A 17,506-nucleotide genomic window follows, 5' to 3' on the forward strand; every position below is an offset into this window, starting at 1 on the left:
TGAGTTCTTGTTGCCACTCATTTGATCAACTCTTATAGAAAGATCTAGGGCATCAAGACCCAAATATCCTTGAATAAGGAAGCTGAGTTAATTAAGGAGAGATGTAATGATCTCTAATTTCTTAGAAAGTAAGCTTTTAGTACCTTTAAATCATAAATCTTTATTGGTCCTATAGCATGATTTGAGATAAATAAGCCTTTAAATCCCATTAGAATTATATAAGAAAGGAAATCTAAGGAGTTAACCAAAAGCATGCTATAAAAACAATTATTTTCATCGTTACAAAGTAAGACTTGTAGAATTTCTAAAGATCAAAGTTGTAGCATTCGAAGTTTGAAGTACTGGCATGATGGGGACGTCTTTATCCCATGAACTAACACTATCATGAAGCATTATCTAATCAGTAGACTAAAGGAATTCATATGAGGAGAACCTTGAGCGGAAGCGGATCGACCAAATTCCATTAATTATCGAATAAAAAATTTACAGTAAACATATAAATAGATATGCATTTAAAATTAAATTACAGCATGCTCAAGAAACCTCATCTTTGGGAACCTTTCTTCGCGTTTTCCTCGAACAGTCATAAACAACTTGAAAACCTTCTTCAAGATAGATCTCGAACCAAAACCCGGACACTACCACAGTGTTACCTTAGTATTCTCAGGGTGAGGACCCAGGAGTGGTGGGTGCTGACTATTTTAGTTTAGAGGGGAAGATTAATGTGGAGGAGAAAGATTGAGAGCTTTTTTACATGAACACTCAAAGATACAGAACCCTTCTGTCTTTCTCTCAATCATTCAACAACAACGTTCAAAAACGTAGAGGAATAAGAAAAAAACTATTTTCTTTTATTCCTCTTGCCATAAAAGATAACCACCTCCACCAAAGTGGGTGAAGAGAAAAGATGGGAAAGGGAGTTGTAACTCCCTTCTTTATTATTCATAAATAATATAATATAAATAAATATGATAAGTAACTTATCAAATTATATTTTATATTAAATTATATGTTATGTCAAATACAACATATAACCTATAGTTTTAATATTGTAATACATACAATATAAACTGTAGTTTCTTTTCTCTATTATATGACATTTAATATAAATCATATTTATATTAAATTTAATAACTATGAATCCAATTAATAGAAAATATATTTGAATCTCATTCAAATATTTATTTCCTCCCATTAAACTATAATGTATCAAATACATTATGAAAATTATATCACATATAATTGAAATAATTTAATTATATCATATATAATTAAATCCATCTATTAACTTGAACCATTCAAATTAATCTAAACGTTGATTCTCAACTAAATCCTTTTGAGCTACCAAGAGGACCTTATGTACCATTAAACTGGGCAATGGACTTATAGTTTGATGCTCCAACGATACATGAATAATTAATTATGCTCTTTACATTATTCATTCTTTGTTAAATGTCGGGCACTCCACTAAAAACTAATAGTTATACTCTTCGCACTACAGATATATTTCTGTGTCCATTGGATATAACCAATCAATAATGTGATGACCCTTCATAAATTGCTCGTAAGTATAGTTGGGCCAAAATACCGTTTTGCCCCTGTAGTTACATCTATCTCCTTAAGTACCACTGATTCCTCTAATTAACAATAAGTCATAGTCCCACTATGACCAAGTCCCTCTCGGGCCAGAAGAGGGTGTGGCCACTATGTTCAAGACCCGGAATCAACCCTTAAGGGAGCAATTTATCTATTTATCCCTGCATCGGAGAAGGAGTGAATTCCATTTTGTGTAGTTGTGTTCTCAACTCTCCAGTCAAACGAATCCACAAAATGGTAGGCTTGTTGAGTTAGCAATTTGGCCACTCTCACCCATGCAAATCAAAGGACCGCCTTCATGAGTAGGAGTTCACAACTCACCTAGGATTCAGGTCATGTCACCTATGGTCATCCTAGTGAAATGTAAGTCTCTATTATTAATGACGTTATATAAAGAGACTAATCATTTCGGGGTCTGGTCTTATACAAACTCTTTGTATAGGATACCCCTGCTCGCATATCTCCACATGAATGATCAGGATTAGATCATTTGTAGCACTTTACAACACTTGTAACACCTACAAAGCGGGTCGTATCCGTAGTGTCACCAGGATAAGGTACCCAACCTTATTCATTTACTACAAATCGTTTAAGTTATTATTTAAACAAGATCTACTTTTATGTCTCTACATGTTTGTTTAAATTGTCAAGTTTGCACGTTTGTTATTTGATATATTTACAATCATTATTCAAAGACATTTTCATCTTATAAGTTTTACATCAGTTGACTTTTACTTCAACTATGTTGTAGCATTATCACACAATCAACAGACATTTGTAAATCACTTACTACATAGATATGCGTGGTTGTTGAACAGCTTGAAAGGTATTTTTATATTGTACCCCTGAGAAATCGACCCTAGAATAGTCCAAGTACTATTTGTTGTTGCATTGATTTATACTTATTAACACAACAGGTGATATAGACTCGTGTAAATATAGCTATGCAAATTATTAATTAACCCTATATCACAAGACTTATTTTCTCCAATTTATAATTCCAACACTATTTGACTCAATTTACTTTGTTTCCCTTTCCATATTTCTTTATAGTGTCAAGTCACATTTACATTTAAGTTTCGTACTTTTTTCTATTATTTTAATACAATTTTGTTACATAATCAGCAATTAAATAATAGAAAAACATAAAAAGTATTAACACATAGATATACGTGGTTCACTAACGATGTGTTTGATATGTCCACGAGACAGAGGGAGAACAATATTATTAGAGAGAATGTTTTCTAAATACACTAAAAAATGACGCCTCTAAGGGTTAAAGAGTTTATTTAGCACACTACTCTAAACCCTAGGGTCATAATCGTAAATAACTACAAATAAATAAATATGCTAAATACGAATTCTGAATAGGTTTCGGGGTCGTTGCCCCCAAACCCCCACTAGGGCGCGCTGCTCGTGGACTCTTGGTTGTTCGAAGCACCAACAAACAAATTCAAGGCATTCCAACAAAATTCATTATTGATATTTTCACCATCTGTTGTCTTACTTTTAATATGTCTCTCTCTTTAGTATATTTTTTATTTTATTCCATTATGAGCTAAACCCTTCCTTGCACAAAATCGTTCCCAAGGAAGGAGAAGAAGTCTTTCATGCACGAAAAAGTAAATTTGCTCGTTTATATAGTATAGATTGCTTTTATTGAGTTTAATTTTATTACTAATCTAGATTGATCACCTAGATTAGTATACAAAAGTTGCATCTAAATATAAAGGGTTAAGTAAAGCTTGGTTTTCATAAACGCAATATAGGAGAAGATCTTAGATATAAAACTTTGTTTTTTACCTTAGACATACGACAGGACCTTTAGGTTCTTGGATTGTGCTTTTATTTAATCTAAGTTCACATGAACCATAGATTTATAGGTTTAATGGCTTAGACTCCTAAAGTTACTTCAAAGAAGGTTAAAAATGTTCATCATACCAAAATATGAGTCAAAATTACAATTGCATGAAAGGGCAACATTTTATAACCAAAGGGTATGCACATATTTAAGTTTCTTTTTTGTTCTTGTTATCTTTAGTTTGTTTTCACGTAACTAACCATCTCCAAACTATTTTTTCCGGTTACTTTGTAATTACATTCGTGAGAAAAGTCTTGTTTTTCTATAGAAAACTTATTACATATGTTCCCTATGATTCAATATCTGGAGTACTTCTTATATTACTTGCTAACAGTGTGTGTTTACAATGAGGACAAAGGTCATTTATTCCTTATATGGTTACACATCTCAGGGCTATGTCTTGGTCATCTCATTAGTTGGTCTTTGAAGTAGATTGCCAGCAGTGGTCGTCGGAGCTGACGAGTGAAGGCAATGTTAATCGGCGGCAACCATGGTAGAAGTGAGGTAGATGACTAATGAGTGTATTTTGGTAATTTAATGTATTATACAAATTAGGGAGAGATTAATTATTAAACACTCAAAAATAATTTTTCTAAATGTTGATTTCAAGTGTTTTTCCCAAACCAACAATTCACTTAGTTTAAGATAAGCTATAATACTCAGAAGGATAAATGGAGTATTAATAAGCTTATCTCACAATGTGTGCAAGAAGAAGATAGGATTAAGAGAGAAAGGACAAAAAGTGCTCATTTGGCAATAGGCTCTCGTGATAAGAAGAAAAGAAGAATTGTGGATGTTGCAGAAGGGACATCTCAGCAAAATAAAAACAAGAAACAAACTACTGAAAATCCTTGTTTTTTCTGCAAAAAGAAAGGTCACTTCAAGAAAGATTGTCCCATGTACGCCAAGTGGCATGTAAAGAAGGGTAAACTTCTTACTTTTGTTTGTTCTGAAGTTAATTTAGCTTCTGTACCTACAGATACTTGGTGGATAGATTCTGGTGCTACTACTCACATAAGTATATCAATGCAAGGTTGTCTGTGGAGCCGGCCGCCAAGTGATGTTGAAAGATTCATCTATGTGGGTGATGGAAAAGTAATTCAAGTTGAAGCTATTGGAAATTTTAGATTAATTTTAAAATTGATTGTTATTTAGATCTGAATGAGACTTTTGTTGTACCGTCATTTAAATGGAATTTAGTTTCTATTTCCAGTTCGGACAAATTTGGTTTTTCTTGTTCTTTTGGAAATAATAAAGTTAGTTTTTTCAAGATTCTAAGCTTATTGGTACCGGTTCTTTAATTGATAATTTATACTTTAATTGATTCTTTTGCTTCATTTAATAAGATCATGTTATCTAATTCATGTGGTACAAAGCGTAAATTAAGTGAGAATTTCGCTATGTAATGGCACAAGCATTTAGGTCACATCTCTAAACAGAGAATTCAGAGACTTGTGTCAGATGGAATTCTTGATTCCCTTGATTTATGTAACTTCAACGTTTGTGTGGAATGTATTAAGGGAAAACAGACAAACATAAGAAAATTAGGTGCCAACAGATGCTCAGACGTCTTAGAACTAATACATACAGACATTTGTGGTCTATTCCCTACGGCCTCTTGGAATAGACAACAATATTTTATTACGTTCATAGACGACTATTCAAGATATGGGTACCTATATTTAATTCATGAGAAGTCTCAATCCTTGGACGTTTTCAAGTCTTTCAAAGCTGAAGTTAAACTTCAACTTGGAAAGAAAATTAAGGCTGTCAAATCTGATCGTGGTGGTGAATATTATGGTAGATATGATGGATCAGGTGAACAACGTCTAGGGACCTTTGCCAAATACCTAGAGGAATGTGGAATCGTCCCGCAATACAGTATGTCAGACAAACCCAGCATGAATGGTGTAGTAGAAAGACGAAATAGAACACTTAAGGATATGGTAAAAAGTATGATTAGTCATTCTTCTCTACCAGAATCCCTTTGGGGTGAGACACTAAAGGCTGCAACATATATCCTTAATAGGGTACCTAGTAAAGCAATACCCAAAACCCCTTATGAGTTGTGGAAAGGAAGGAAACCTAGTATTAGGCATCTTCACATATGGAGTTGTCCAGCTGAGGCTAGGCCTTATAGGCCTAATGAAAGAAAATTGGACACAAGAACTATTAGCTGCTATTTTCTTGGATATTTTGAGCATTCTCGGGGTTTCAAGTTTTATGATCCCACTTCTAGATCATTGTTTGAGGCAAGAAATGCTAGATTCCTTGAGGATGTTGAGTTTTGGGGGAAGATAACATAAGGAAAGTTGTCTTTGAAGAGGAATTGGTTTCTTTTCCTCATGTGATTATAAATTATGTTCAGGCTCCAATTCCTGACTTCATTATTGAACCAATTATAGAACAAGACAACATTGAAGTCCCCATTGTTGAACCTGAAGTTCAAACTCAACAACCTCAAGAAGTGCCACTAAGAAGATCTACTAGAGAGAGAAGAAGTGCAATTCCAGATGATTATATTGTGTTTCTTCAAGAACATCAGGATGATGTGGGCATAATGGAAGATGATCCAATCAACTTCCAACAAGCTTTACAAAGTCCTAACGCTCAAAAGTGGATAAGTATTATAGAAGAGGAAATAAAATCCATGAAAGACAATGACGTTTGGGAACTTTTCGAACTGCCATCAGGAGTGAAACCAATAGGTTTTAAATGGATATTTAAAACCAAAAGTGACTCACGTGGCAATATCGAAAGATATAAGGCTCGTCTTGTTGCAAAGGGTTTTACTCAAAATGAAGGCATTGATTACAAAGAGACTTTTCCTCCGGTATCATCGAAAGACTCTTTTAGGGTAATCATGGCACTAGTAGCTCACTTTGATTTAGAGTTACACCAGATGGATGTAAAAACTGCGTTTCTTAATAGGAACATTGATGAGACGATTTATATGGTGCAACCAGAAAACTTTGTGTCTGATAATTCAAAGTCTATGGTGTGCAAATTAAAGAAATCCATCTACGGTCTCAAGCCTCTCGTCAATGGTATCACAAATTCCATAAAGTGATAACCTCATTTGGTTTTGAGGTGAACATTGTGGAAGATTGTATATATCATAAGTTCAGTGGGAGTAAATCAATCTTTCTGGTGTTATATGTTGATGACACACTCATAGCTAGTAATGATATCATTGGTGTAGGTTTATTGCATGACACTAAAAGATTTCTCAAAAGAAATTTTGAGATAAAGGATCTTGGTGATGCTTCTTTTATATTAGGAATTGAAATACTGCGAGATCGTTCTCAAGGTATTTTGAGATTATCACAAAAGAACTACATTGAAAAGATCTTGAGTAGATTTAGCATGAAAGATTATGCGCCGGGAGATACCCGATCGCTAAAGGTGATAAATTTCATTTAGGTCAATGCCCCAAGACCACGCTCGAGACTAAGGAGATGCAGAAGGTTCCCAGGTTTATTTGAGTAACTCGGGGATAGATCATTGGAAAGCAGCCAAACGGGTTATGAGATATTTACAGAGAACAAAAGATTATATACTCACTTATCGGAAATCAGAAGTTTTGGAGATCATTGGGTATTCTGATTCTGATTATGCTGGATGTCAAGACACTTTGCGATCCACTTCAGGCTATATCTTCATGTTGGCTGGAGGAGCTATATCCTGGAAAAGTGTTAAACAAACACTTATGGCTTCTTCTACCATGGCTATGGAGTTTATAGCATGTTATGAGGCATCCAATCATGAAATATGGTTGCGAAATTTTGTCACTGGGTTGCGGATAGTGGTTGGCATAGAAAGACCACTAAAATTATTTTGTGACAATAAATTGGTTGTGATGTATTCCAACAACAACAAAAGTAATACGAAGTCAAAGCATGTAGACGTGAAGTTCCTGGTTGTTAAAGAAAGAGTTCAGAATGGTCAAATTTCGATAGAATACATAGGAACAAACTCTATGGTGGCAAATCTATTGGCTAAAGGTTTACCACCTAAAGTTTTTCATGAGCATGTTGCTCACATGGTTGTTAGTCACTTTTCTGATTCTATGGTTTAGTGGGACTCTGTTATTGAGGATGTTCTTTGACCTTATTTTGTTTATTTTCTATATAGAATAAAGTTGATGGTTTATGTTTCATTATCTAAACTTGTTTATCATGCATGCAGTTTAGCATAAAGTTTTTTAGAATGATCTCAATAAGGAATTTGGACCAGTTGGAAACAGGCATGATCTAGATCACTTTGCATGTAGTTTCCATGCTATCCATCCATACTTGATCTATGTCATTGAATGTATTGGAATTGGTGATCAAGGAAGGTTTAGTTACAAGGTTAGTGACAAAAGCCGCCTTGATTCCGTGCTAATACAGAAGATGGACCAGATTGAACTGAAGGGGAATTCTATTATTGAAATAACCTGTTTATGCGCGCTTAAGGTTTATGTGATTTAATTATATTAGGTACATAGACATAGCGCAAGTGGGAGATTGTTAGACATATTTAAATCACAATATATTTAATTAAAGTATGAGCTATATATGTAGATTAATAATTTATTACATTGGGTAATTTTATTAGATTGGGCCCTATTATGTGATCTAATTAATTAAGACCGTAGATTCCTAATTGAGTATGGACTTAATGGGTAGAAGCCCCTTCCTAGTTAATTAGGGTTTAATGGGAACCTTAATTGAACTAATATATAAAGAGACCTTAGGGCTATGGTCCCCAATATACCAAAACAATAAGCACTCAGTCTTTCTTGAATCCCATCTAGAGAGAGATCCCACTAAGGGCATTCGGAGTTTTGGTTGAGGAAGACCATAGTCATCCATCATCATCTTGAAGCTATCATCAATTTTGCAATGGAATCCGGTATGTTATTCTTGACAATTTGACATGAATGATCCTAGGGTTTATCTATTCAATAATGATATAAAGAATTTATGCTAACATAAAACACAAACAAGCATCACAAAAATAAGAGAATGAAACAACAAAAGACAACCAAACAGAAAAAAATAAAAGCAAGCACGACTCAAGAGAAAAGGTCCCAACGAGAGAATAGGTCGCTTGAGACCCCCAAGAAAAGCTCCAAACCACTTAGGACAATGGATAATCATCTTGGCCCGAACATCCAAACTAATAACTTAGAAAGGATGCAAAGTAGCGTTATGGACAGACATATTACACTCACGTCAAACATAATAAATAACAACACACCAAATAACACTCTCCAGATCTTACGCCTTAGCCAAATAGCCTTACTAAACGGACATTAAAAAAATGATCCATAGACTCAACTCCACCAAAATACAAAACACAGTCACTAAAATCTCAAAACACCATCTATGAATACAATCCCAAATTTGTAAACATTTTTGAACAAGCTACATTATGAATGAATGTCTAGGAATATTACCTCTAAACAAAAGGAGACTAGTCCAAGAAACCACATGATGCCTAAGATGTAAGAACTTCCGGGCACTAGTGATTGAAAATATATTAAATTAACAAGGAAGCTTATATTAAATTAACAAGGAAGCTAAGTAACACTATCGAGACTAACTTCTGCCACTATCAAATGAAACTATGAAGAAAGATCAACCATATCTCTGAAATAACTATCTGATACTTTTTAATGTTCAAATACCTATTTCATATTTGAATTTAAGGTCTAGGCATAAACTTATAAACTTGGGCATTTATTATTTTAATTGTTAACTACTATTTCTAATAACATTCCAACGATAATCTTAATTATTTCACATTAATTTTGATTTCTTAAATAATTATTATGTATTAAAGTTTTGATCTACTAAAGTCCATTTATCATTTTGCACTACTTAATATTAAATGTCTAGCTTTTAGTATCATCATTCATTTTTCACAAGTAATTTGATGTCAATTTTCACAATTATACCTTCATTTTGGTAAAATATTTTATATCCTAAATGAGGTTAACCTTTTAATTGGTGTTCATAGATCAAATTAATTATCGAGTCTAGGCTATTTTTTTTTTTTTCAAAAAGTCCATTTTTATTTAATTTTTTTTTATTAAAATTAGTATTTTAAAAGTTATTTTGAGTGGTTGTCAAATACTTTATTTTTTCAAAAAGACTTAGGGTGTGTTTGGAATACATATCCAAGTGTTTAATGTAAAAAATAAGTCATTTGGAAGAAATTTAAGTATTTGACAACCACTCAAAATAGTTTTTCAAGGATATTTCAATATGTTTTTATCAAAAGTGTTTAAATAAAGATGATTTTTTTTAAAAATGTATTTTTGTCAAATCAATCCAAATGGACCTTTATTTTCAAAACAAATTTAATTCCCAAAAATTGGTAAGAAAATCCTAAGCTTTACCATCACAGCATAAGATAAATTTGGGTTATTTAGATTAAGGGCTGTTTTGAAAGTTAATTGGGAAAAGGGGGGGTTTCCAACTTATTTATGGAAAAGGGGTAGTTTTTTTGTCCCCATCGAATGCGTCTCTTGAAGAGACGCATTCGGGAATATTTTATTATTCTTTCCCCCATACGCCGCTTTAAAAAAAAAAATAAATCGGTCAGAATGCGTCTGTTGAACGCATTTGAGAATATTTTATTATTTTTCCCCCATACGGCGCATTAAAAAAAATTAAACCGATCAGAATGCGTCTGTTGAACGCATTTGAGAATATTTTATTACTTTTCCCCCATACGCCGCGTTAAAAAAAATTAAACCGATCAGAATGCGTCTGTTGAACACGATCGTTTAGTAAATTACTATGTGATCGCTTAGTAATTTATACACGATCCCTTAGTAATTTATACACGATCGCTTAGTAAATTATACACGATGACTTAGTAATTTATATACGATCGCTTAGTAATTTATACATGATCGCTTAGTAATTTATACACAATCGTTCACTTACCAATGATTTGTTTATCCAATTGTAGATCAATGGTGCTACTTCGTATCTTTGTATGATTTGGTAGGGATTGGAATGAGTCCGGAAGAAATTATGTTGTGGTCATATGAAAGGTCTAAAAGTCAGAAATGATATAACAGTCAATGAATTAGTGAGTATGATGCACTAACGACTGAATATCGATCTAGATATATTTGATATACACATCAACTGTATTGTACAATATGTAATTTTAGCACCAATGTTAGCACTAATTATATTCTATACAATACCAATTGTACTGTACAATATGTAATTTAGCATAAATTTATCTAAACGATCGCTTAGTTGTTTATTTGCTCAGTTAAATGTACAACACCAATTGTATTCTACAAATTTAGCACAAATTTATCTAAACAAAAACTAAACTATTGCGTAACAATTAGTTAAACGATCGCTTAACAAAACCTAAACGATCGCTTAGTATTATCTAAACAATCGCATAACAAAACCTAAGCGATCGCTAGTATTAGCCAAACGATCGCTTTATAAATTAGTACACGGTCGTGTGATGGATATCTAAACGATCGAGTAACAGTTAACTAAACGATCGCTTAGTATTATCTAAACAATCGCTAACAAAACCTAAATGGTCACTTAGTATTATTTAAACGATCAAATAACAAAACCTAAGCAATCACTTAGTATTAGCCAAAGGATCTCTTTATAAATTAGTACATGATCGCGTAATTAATATCTAAACGATCGCGTAACAGTTAGTTAAACGATCGCTTAGTATTCTCTAAATGATCACTTATCAAAACCTAAACGATCGCTTAGTATAGTGGATAGCTAAATGATCGCTTAGTATTATTCTCTACACGATCCCTTAATAAAAACTACAGTGGATAGTAAACGATCGCTTAGTATTCTTTCCGATCGCTTAGTAATATCTATCCGATCACTTAATAATATCTATGATTTGATAGTAATACTGTTATTTTGAGATTAAGAAATTGCTATGATTGATTTGGTATACTCAATATTAATTTTTAATTTCAAATTATTTTTTTGTTTAAGGTTTTGTTAAAAACTTATGCAAAAATATAGATATTAACTTTTGACTATTGTAAATAATAGTAAAGGTTCTTTAGGATATGTTATAGACTGCAAGTACATTTCCGTAATTGAATTTCATTAATAAATTTAATCATAATTACAATGTTCTTTATTCATGACTGGAAGAAGATCCTCTATTACGCCTAGATCGATCATGTTGAGTGACATAGTGTCCACAATCATCACGCCCTCTTACACTTGGTGGTTAACTTTCCTCTGGAAAGTGTATACCCTCATTACGTTGTCAATATGTAACATACTGATCATGGATATTTGGATGGACATGTGAAGTTTGTCCTTCTTCCATGCTTAGTGTACTGAGAGTTGTTGGAAAAAAAACAAAATTTTGAGGGAGAGGACATCATGGAAGTGTACTGATCAAGTGGCGTTGTTGGATATTCATTCTGAACATTAGGTTGAATAGGAACATCCTCATGTCTTGCTGGATCACCTTGTTCTTCTAGTGGAACGTCACCATCGAAATATCGCACTCGATATATCGAGGTGAGTCTACGCAAGGCTCTTTGAGTAGATATTGGCAAATTTGTAAGCTCGGTCTGAAAAAGAATTGAATAACAAGTTAATGACTTTTAAATTAATTTTGGTGTGCAATGAAAAAATAAAATCAAACAATCATAGTAAACAATAAACTCATACCAACAAATGATAGAATGCTCCTGCTTTAGTTATGTACCGCCTGCTCACAGTGGAATACCATTCAATATATTCAGGCTCAGTACCTACACCGTTGTTAATAGGAGGTCCATTAACAACAAAACTGTGTCGATTTTCCCAGATTGTAATTTGAGGAGCCAGATATGCAATCCAGTCTCACTCATGCCTGCTCCTTAGATCGTGTGAATGAAGTCGGGCGTCCGTGTTGCAAGGTTGAGGAATTTCTTACAACAACCCAAATTGATGCATCACACGATCTGGGTGATGCCACTTCACAACAAAGAAGCATATGAGTGGACATCTGGATGTCCATATCTCATTGTCATCGAGACAATATGGCGGCAAAAATTGGATCAAATGATTATATGGCTCCCAAATAATTTAAGCATATGTGTCATACTAGAACATGCATAAGTGCTCTAATTACAAAATAGTTGTCATTCCATCTACAACAATCAGAAGTTAAATTTTAGCTATTAGTATTTTCATAACAACAATAATGAGATAAATATGCTTACCTTACTGTAAGTGGTCTATCGCCTAAGTTATTCTCGTATCATGGAGTCGTCGAGGCACTAGAAAAGGAAATCGATCCCATGCTCAAATTTGTAGCAATAGAAGTGGGCCTGCAATGTCTTTTTCATCTATAACTGCACTCTTATAGTTGCCTATACAACCATGCAAGACATCCAGCGCCCCAACTGTAAGTGCTAACAACATCAAAATCCACCAAGAGAGGAAGATACATCAAGTGCACTTTGCTATTGGATTTGTCGGGAAATACCAATCCTCCAATCAACGTGAGAATATATGCTCGAGCATATCGTTGCAGGTCCCGCTACATAACTACCATATCTAAATATTACCTCCACCCCATCATATCTATTTATGGATAATGCATCACATAATACATCGATTAATGTGTTGAAGTCAACTTTATACGAAGAGATGGTTGCCTATCATATTCTATCCCGTTTGGCCCATTAATAATGTTTCCGTGCATATAACATAAAAATTTCACAACGTCCATAGTTTGGCAAATGCAATTTGATATTTATCACAATATTTGTAAGTATATATTAGGCCAACTATATTAATGTGTTATTACTATTTTTTTAATATGTACAAATAAAGGAATGTTTTTTTTTTTAATAAACAAACAAAATATTAAGACATGCATCATCATTTGACGATAAATCAATGATAAATATTCTTTTATATTGACATGAATCTTTGTTCTTTAATCATCATACAATTTACAACAACATAATATTACTAACAATAACATTAACATTAACATTCAAACATTCAATATTCAATAATGAATACATCATTCCAAATAATGGTAAACTATATACATACATTTTGAATGACTTGATTGTAGAGTTTTCTCAAAAACACTATACAAAAAAAAAAAAAAAAAAAAAAAAATCAATACAAAATTATGGATTTTTTTTTTTACTATGTAATACTTTTTTTTACTTAGGAACATATTAATAATTTTATATTAATAGTCATTAGGAACATATTATATTATTTTTATTAATTACTTTTTTTTATATGTTTCTAAACTCTTAACTATTAACTTTTTTTATTTTTTTTTCTTTTCTCCACAAAATAAGGTAATATTAGTATTTTTTTTTCCATTAGGAACATATTCTTAATTTTATATTCAAAACTACTAATAAATTTTAAAATTTTGGAAAAATGAAAAAAGATTTACATATAACTTTTACATTTAAGAAGATTTATTTTTTCCATTAAGAACATATTTAAATACCTATTTTTAGATTCCGTTAAAGTTTTCTTTCAACGTGAATTAAGGGTAATTTTTTATTTTTAAAAATTTGTGAGATTATTTTTACTAAAAGTATGGAAAAAAAAATATTATTTTTACTATGTAATATCTTTTTTATTAATGATTTTTTTTATGTGTTTAAACATAAATAATTGAACGTTTTAGTTTAAATCCAATACCCCTATTAACTTTAAATTCTTTCCTTTTAGTTTTTTTTTTCCCACAAAATAAAGTAATATCACTATTCTTTTCTCCACATATTCTTAATTTTACATTAAAAACTACTAATAAATTTTAAAATTTTGGCAAAATGAAAAAAGATTTAAATATAAATTTTACATTTAAAAAAAATATTTTTTTCCATCAAGAACATATTTAAATACCTATTTTTAGAATTCGTTAAAATTTTCTTTCAACCTATTTTTAGATTTATTTTTTTCCACTAAGAACGTTAAATTTTTTTATTAATGATTTTTTTTATATGTTTAAACATAAATAATTTGAGACTATGATGTAATATTTTAAAAATCATAGTTGAACATTCTAAACTATATTTTTAAAATAATTATCATAATTTGATATGCATAATAAGAAGACATACTTACAATTTATTATATTTAACCAAATAAGACATACTCATTTTGATAGCTAAATACCAACCAGAAAAGCTACAACAGATGATATGTCAACTTATTAAATATATCAACATACTTACTGTTTCTTTAATTTGTTTTAGTTAATCACATGTAATTTTCCCTTATAATAACCAACTCTAAAAAATATATCAATTTATTAAAACAAAAATATTGCACATTACCAAAAAAACACTTTGCATTTTACCAAATATTCCAACTTACCAAAAAAAAAACTTTGAATAATATCCACGGTAAACAAAATAAACATTAAAAATCAGTAAAAATTATCAAAAACTTAATTCAAAGTTAAATAACAAAAAAAACTATTCAACAGATGTATTCTGATCGCGCGTGTGTCAACTCACTCTGACGCACGTGCTGTGTCATGAACAGACGCATTCTGACGACTTTAATTTTTTTTAAATGCAGCGTACGGAGAAAAAAATAATAAAATATTCTCGAATGCATCACTTCAAGGGACGCATTCGGATGGAGACAAAAAAAAACTCCCATTTTTTCCTAAATATGTTCCAAATCTATCCTTTTTTTCCAATTAAATTTCAAAATAACCCCAATCTAAATAACCCGATAAATTTACTATCTTCCAAAATATAAATTTTCTATCTCGGGAGCAAAAGTCCTCAACTGAAAAAGAAAAATAAGGACCACAAGACAAAACCAATTACCGTCCATCAATTGATTTATACATATATTTTTAAATTAAGAAAAATCAATTGATTTGATTTTGGTCGGTTTTAATCGACTCAACTAAATTGTTTTGGACAATCACTTCAATTATTGCAAAAACTTTTCAAAACGAAAAAACAATAAGTACCATTCAGAACATTAAAAAATCAACTGATGCTAATATTTAATATGTCCGTATCAAGATCGACTAAAACGTATAAGTTACAATTTTATAAAAATATAGATAAAAACATCAATAAAAAATCGATACATATACAGAATTTTGTACCAATTATAAAGAATTTAAAAAAGATAATTATTTTAAATAATACAATTGCTGATAATATTTTCAAATTGAACAAAATATCACTATTTATCAATGATAGATCGCGATAAACTTCTCCTAAAAATCTATTGTGATTTATCACTAATCGACAATAACATTTTACTATATTTTTTTTATTGAAAAACAATTCATTTAAAAAACATATTTAAATTAACAAATAAATATTTTATATTTTTATAATTATTTTAAAGTATTTATATCGAATTCATGTAAATGTAAAAATATATATGAAAATGCCCAAATGTCAATTAAAAGTTCTAAGTCGAGTGTTACACATAAAACATATATTTCAATTAGAGGGAAATATTCACATACAACAGCTCCAAAATTATATCTAAGACTCCCAAATATATATATTATAATCTGTATTTATATGCGCTAATAGAAAGCTGGAGCGGTGGCGGCTGCTTTTAAATCTGAAGTGATATACGGCGGCTACACGGCGGCTACAGTCTCGCCATTAATAGCAGATACTTTTGTTACGGCGGTCGGGGCCGATGCGACGGCCGCCGATCCTTTATTCGACGTCTTGGAACGTTTCTCCTTAGCCTCATCTTGATTCATCTGCTGCAGCCGGCACTCTGCACTACAAAAAGCGCTTTCTCCCCTGTTTCCACAACAAAACACCAAAAGCCACATCAATTTCACCAAAAAAGTCCATCGAATCAAAAGATTGGAGGTCAGTTTCGATGAAATTCGTTTCAAAATTTTTACTGTGCCCTAGAACAGCCACTTTAATCGGTACTTAATTACGTCTAGAAATGATTATTGACGAAGTGATTTCACTTACTTGTACATGTAAATGTCTCGGCCGTCGACGAGGCGGCGTTGGCAGAGGCAGCAAGCACGGAGGTAGTGAGAAGACCAGGGAAATTCATCAGAATGCCTCCGATTGTTTCTGGGCGAGAGCATGGAGAGAAGGCGGGGACCGAAGGCGGCGGTGGTAGGGTTTTCGAGTTCTGAGACGGCGGGGCCTCCGACGTCGAAGAGGATATCCTTCTGGCTCGTGGTCCTCCTGATAGAAAGCCAGTTAGGCGGCGGCATGGTGGTTCTCCGGCGAATTTGGAGAGAGAAAATGGGTGAGAGAGAGGGGAAAGGGTAGTGAAGGGGAATTGAAAAGTGGGGAAGGAAGGAAGGAGGAGAAAGTGGATAAAAAAGAGAACCGGCGAGTGAGGAGTGAATCTAGACCGTACGCTGTGGCTGATGGTGACGACCAGTTCTAAATATTTGGGAAATACACGTCACCTTCTTTATTATTTTCTTCCTTTCCTATTTTCTATAAAATTGTTGCAAAGACTTTTATATATATATATTACAACTTCAAGAGTAGAGATTCAAAATTTACCATCTAAAAAAAATTACATGTTGGAACTTTTTTTTTTCTTGATTAATGTAACTTAGTTTTGGTTTTTGTAATGTTTTATCATGTTTTTTCTTTTAATTTGTTTGATTGATACAAAACTTAACTCAAAATTTAATTAAAATTTTGTTTGATAACTATTTTATTTTTATTTTTAGAAATTAAGTCTATTAATCTTTTAATTTTCTATTATGATGTACATCTCTTTTCTAATTTTTAAAAAGCAAAAATAAATTTTTAAATTTTTTTTCAAAAGTTGACTTGATTTTTAAAAATATTGATAAAAATTAGATAAAAAAAAACACGGAATTTTGAACCAAAATAAATGTTTATGTTTAATTTTTAAAAACTAAAAATTAAAAATCATATTGTTACCCAATTATTCCTAAATTTAAAAAAAAAAACCAATAAAATTTTCAACTTCAGCTAAGATTTTAAATTTAGATAAGTGAATGAATTAATGAAATACATGTGTTTACATAAGAATTTAAACTATATATTTTCTTAAAGAA

General features: G+C 31.8%; 1 protein-coding gene across 1 annotated transcript; it reads right to left on the reverse strand.

The window, feature by feature from the left end:
- Window positions 1-15,903: 15,903 nt before the first annotated feature.
- Window positions 15,904-16,914, reverse strand: LOC120067859 (FCS-Like Zinc finger 6-like). Its single transcript, XM_039019463.2, has 2 exons — window positions 16,425-16,914; window positions 15,904-16,241 (listed from the first exon to the last, which is right to left on the reverse strand). The coding sequence occupies exons 1-2, from the start codon at window positions 16,676-16,678 to the stop codon at window positions 16,070-16,072; spliced, it is 426 nt and encodes a 141-aa protein (XP_038875391.1). The 5' UTR covers window positions 16,679-16,914; the 3' UTR covers window positions 15,904-16,069.
- Window positions 16,915-17,506: the final 592 nt, after the last annotated feature.

The sequence above is a fragment of the Benincasa hispida genome, chromosome 12 (assembly GCF_027475165.1).
Source record: "Benincasa hispida cultivar pf3 chromosome 12, pf3_genome.v1.1, whole genome shotgun sequence".
In the NCBI taxonomy this organism is placed as follows: Eukaryota; Viridiplantae; Streptophyta; class Magnoliopsida; order Cucurbitales; family Cucurbitaceae; genus Benincasa; species Benincasa hispida.

Coding starts and splice junctions, on each gene's coding strand:
- LOC120067859 (XM_039019463.2), bottom strand. CDS start 16,678: ATGCCGCCGCCTAACTGGCTTTCTATCAGGAGGACCACGAGCCAGAAG. Junction 16,242..16,424: donor CGAGACATTTACATGTACAA/GTAAGTGAAATC, acceptor TTGTGGAAACAG/GGGAGAAAGCGCTTTTTGTA.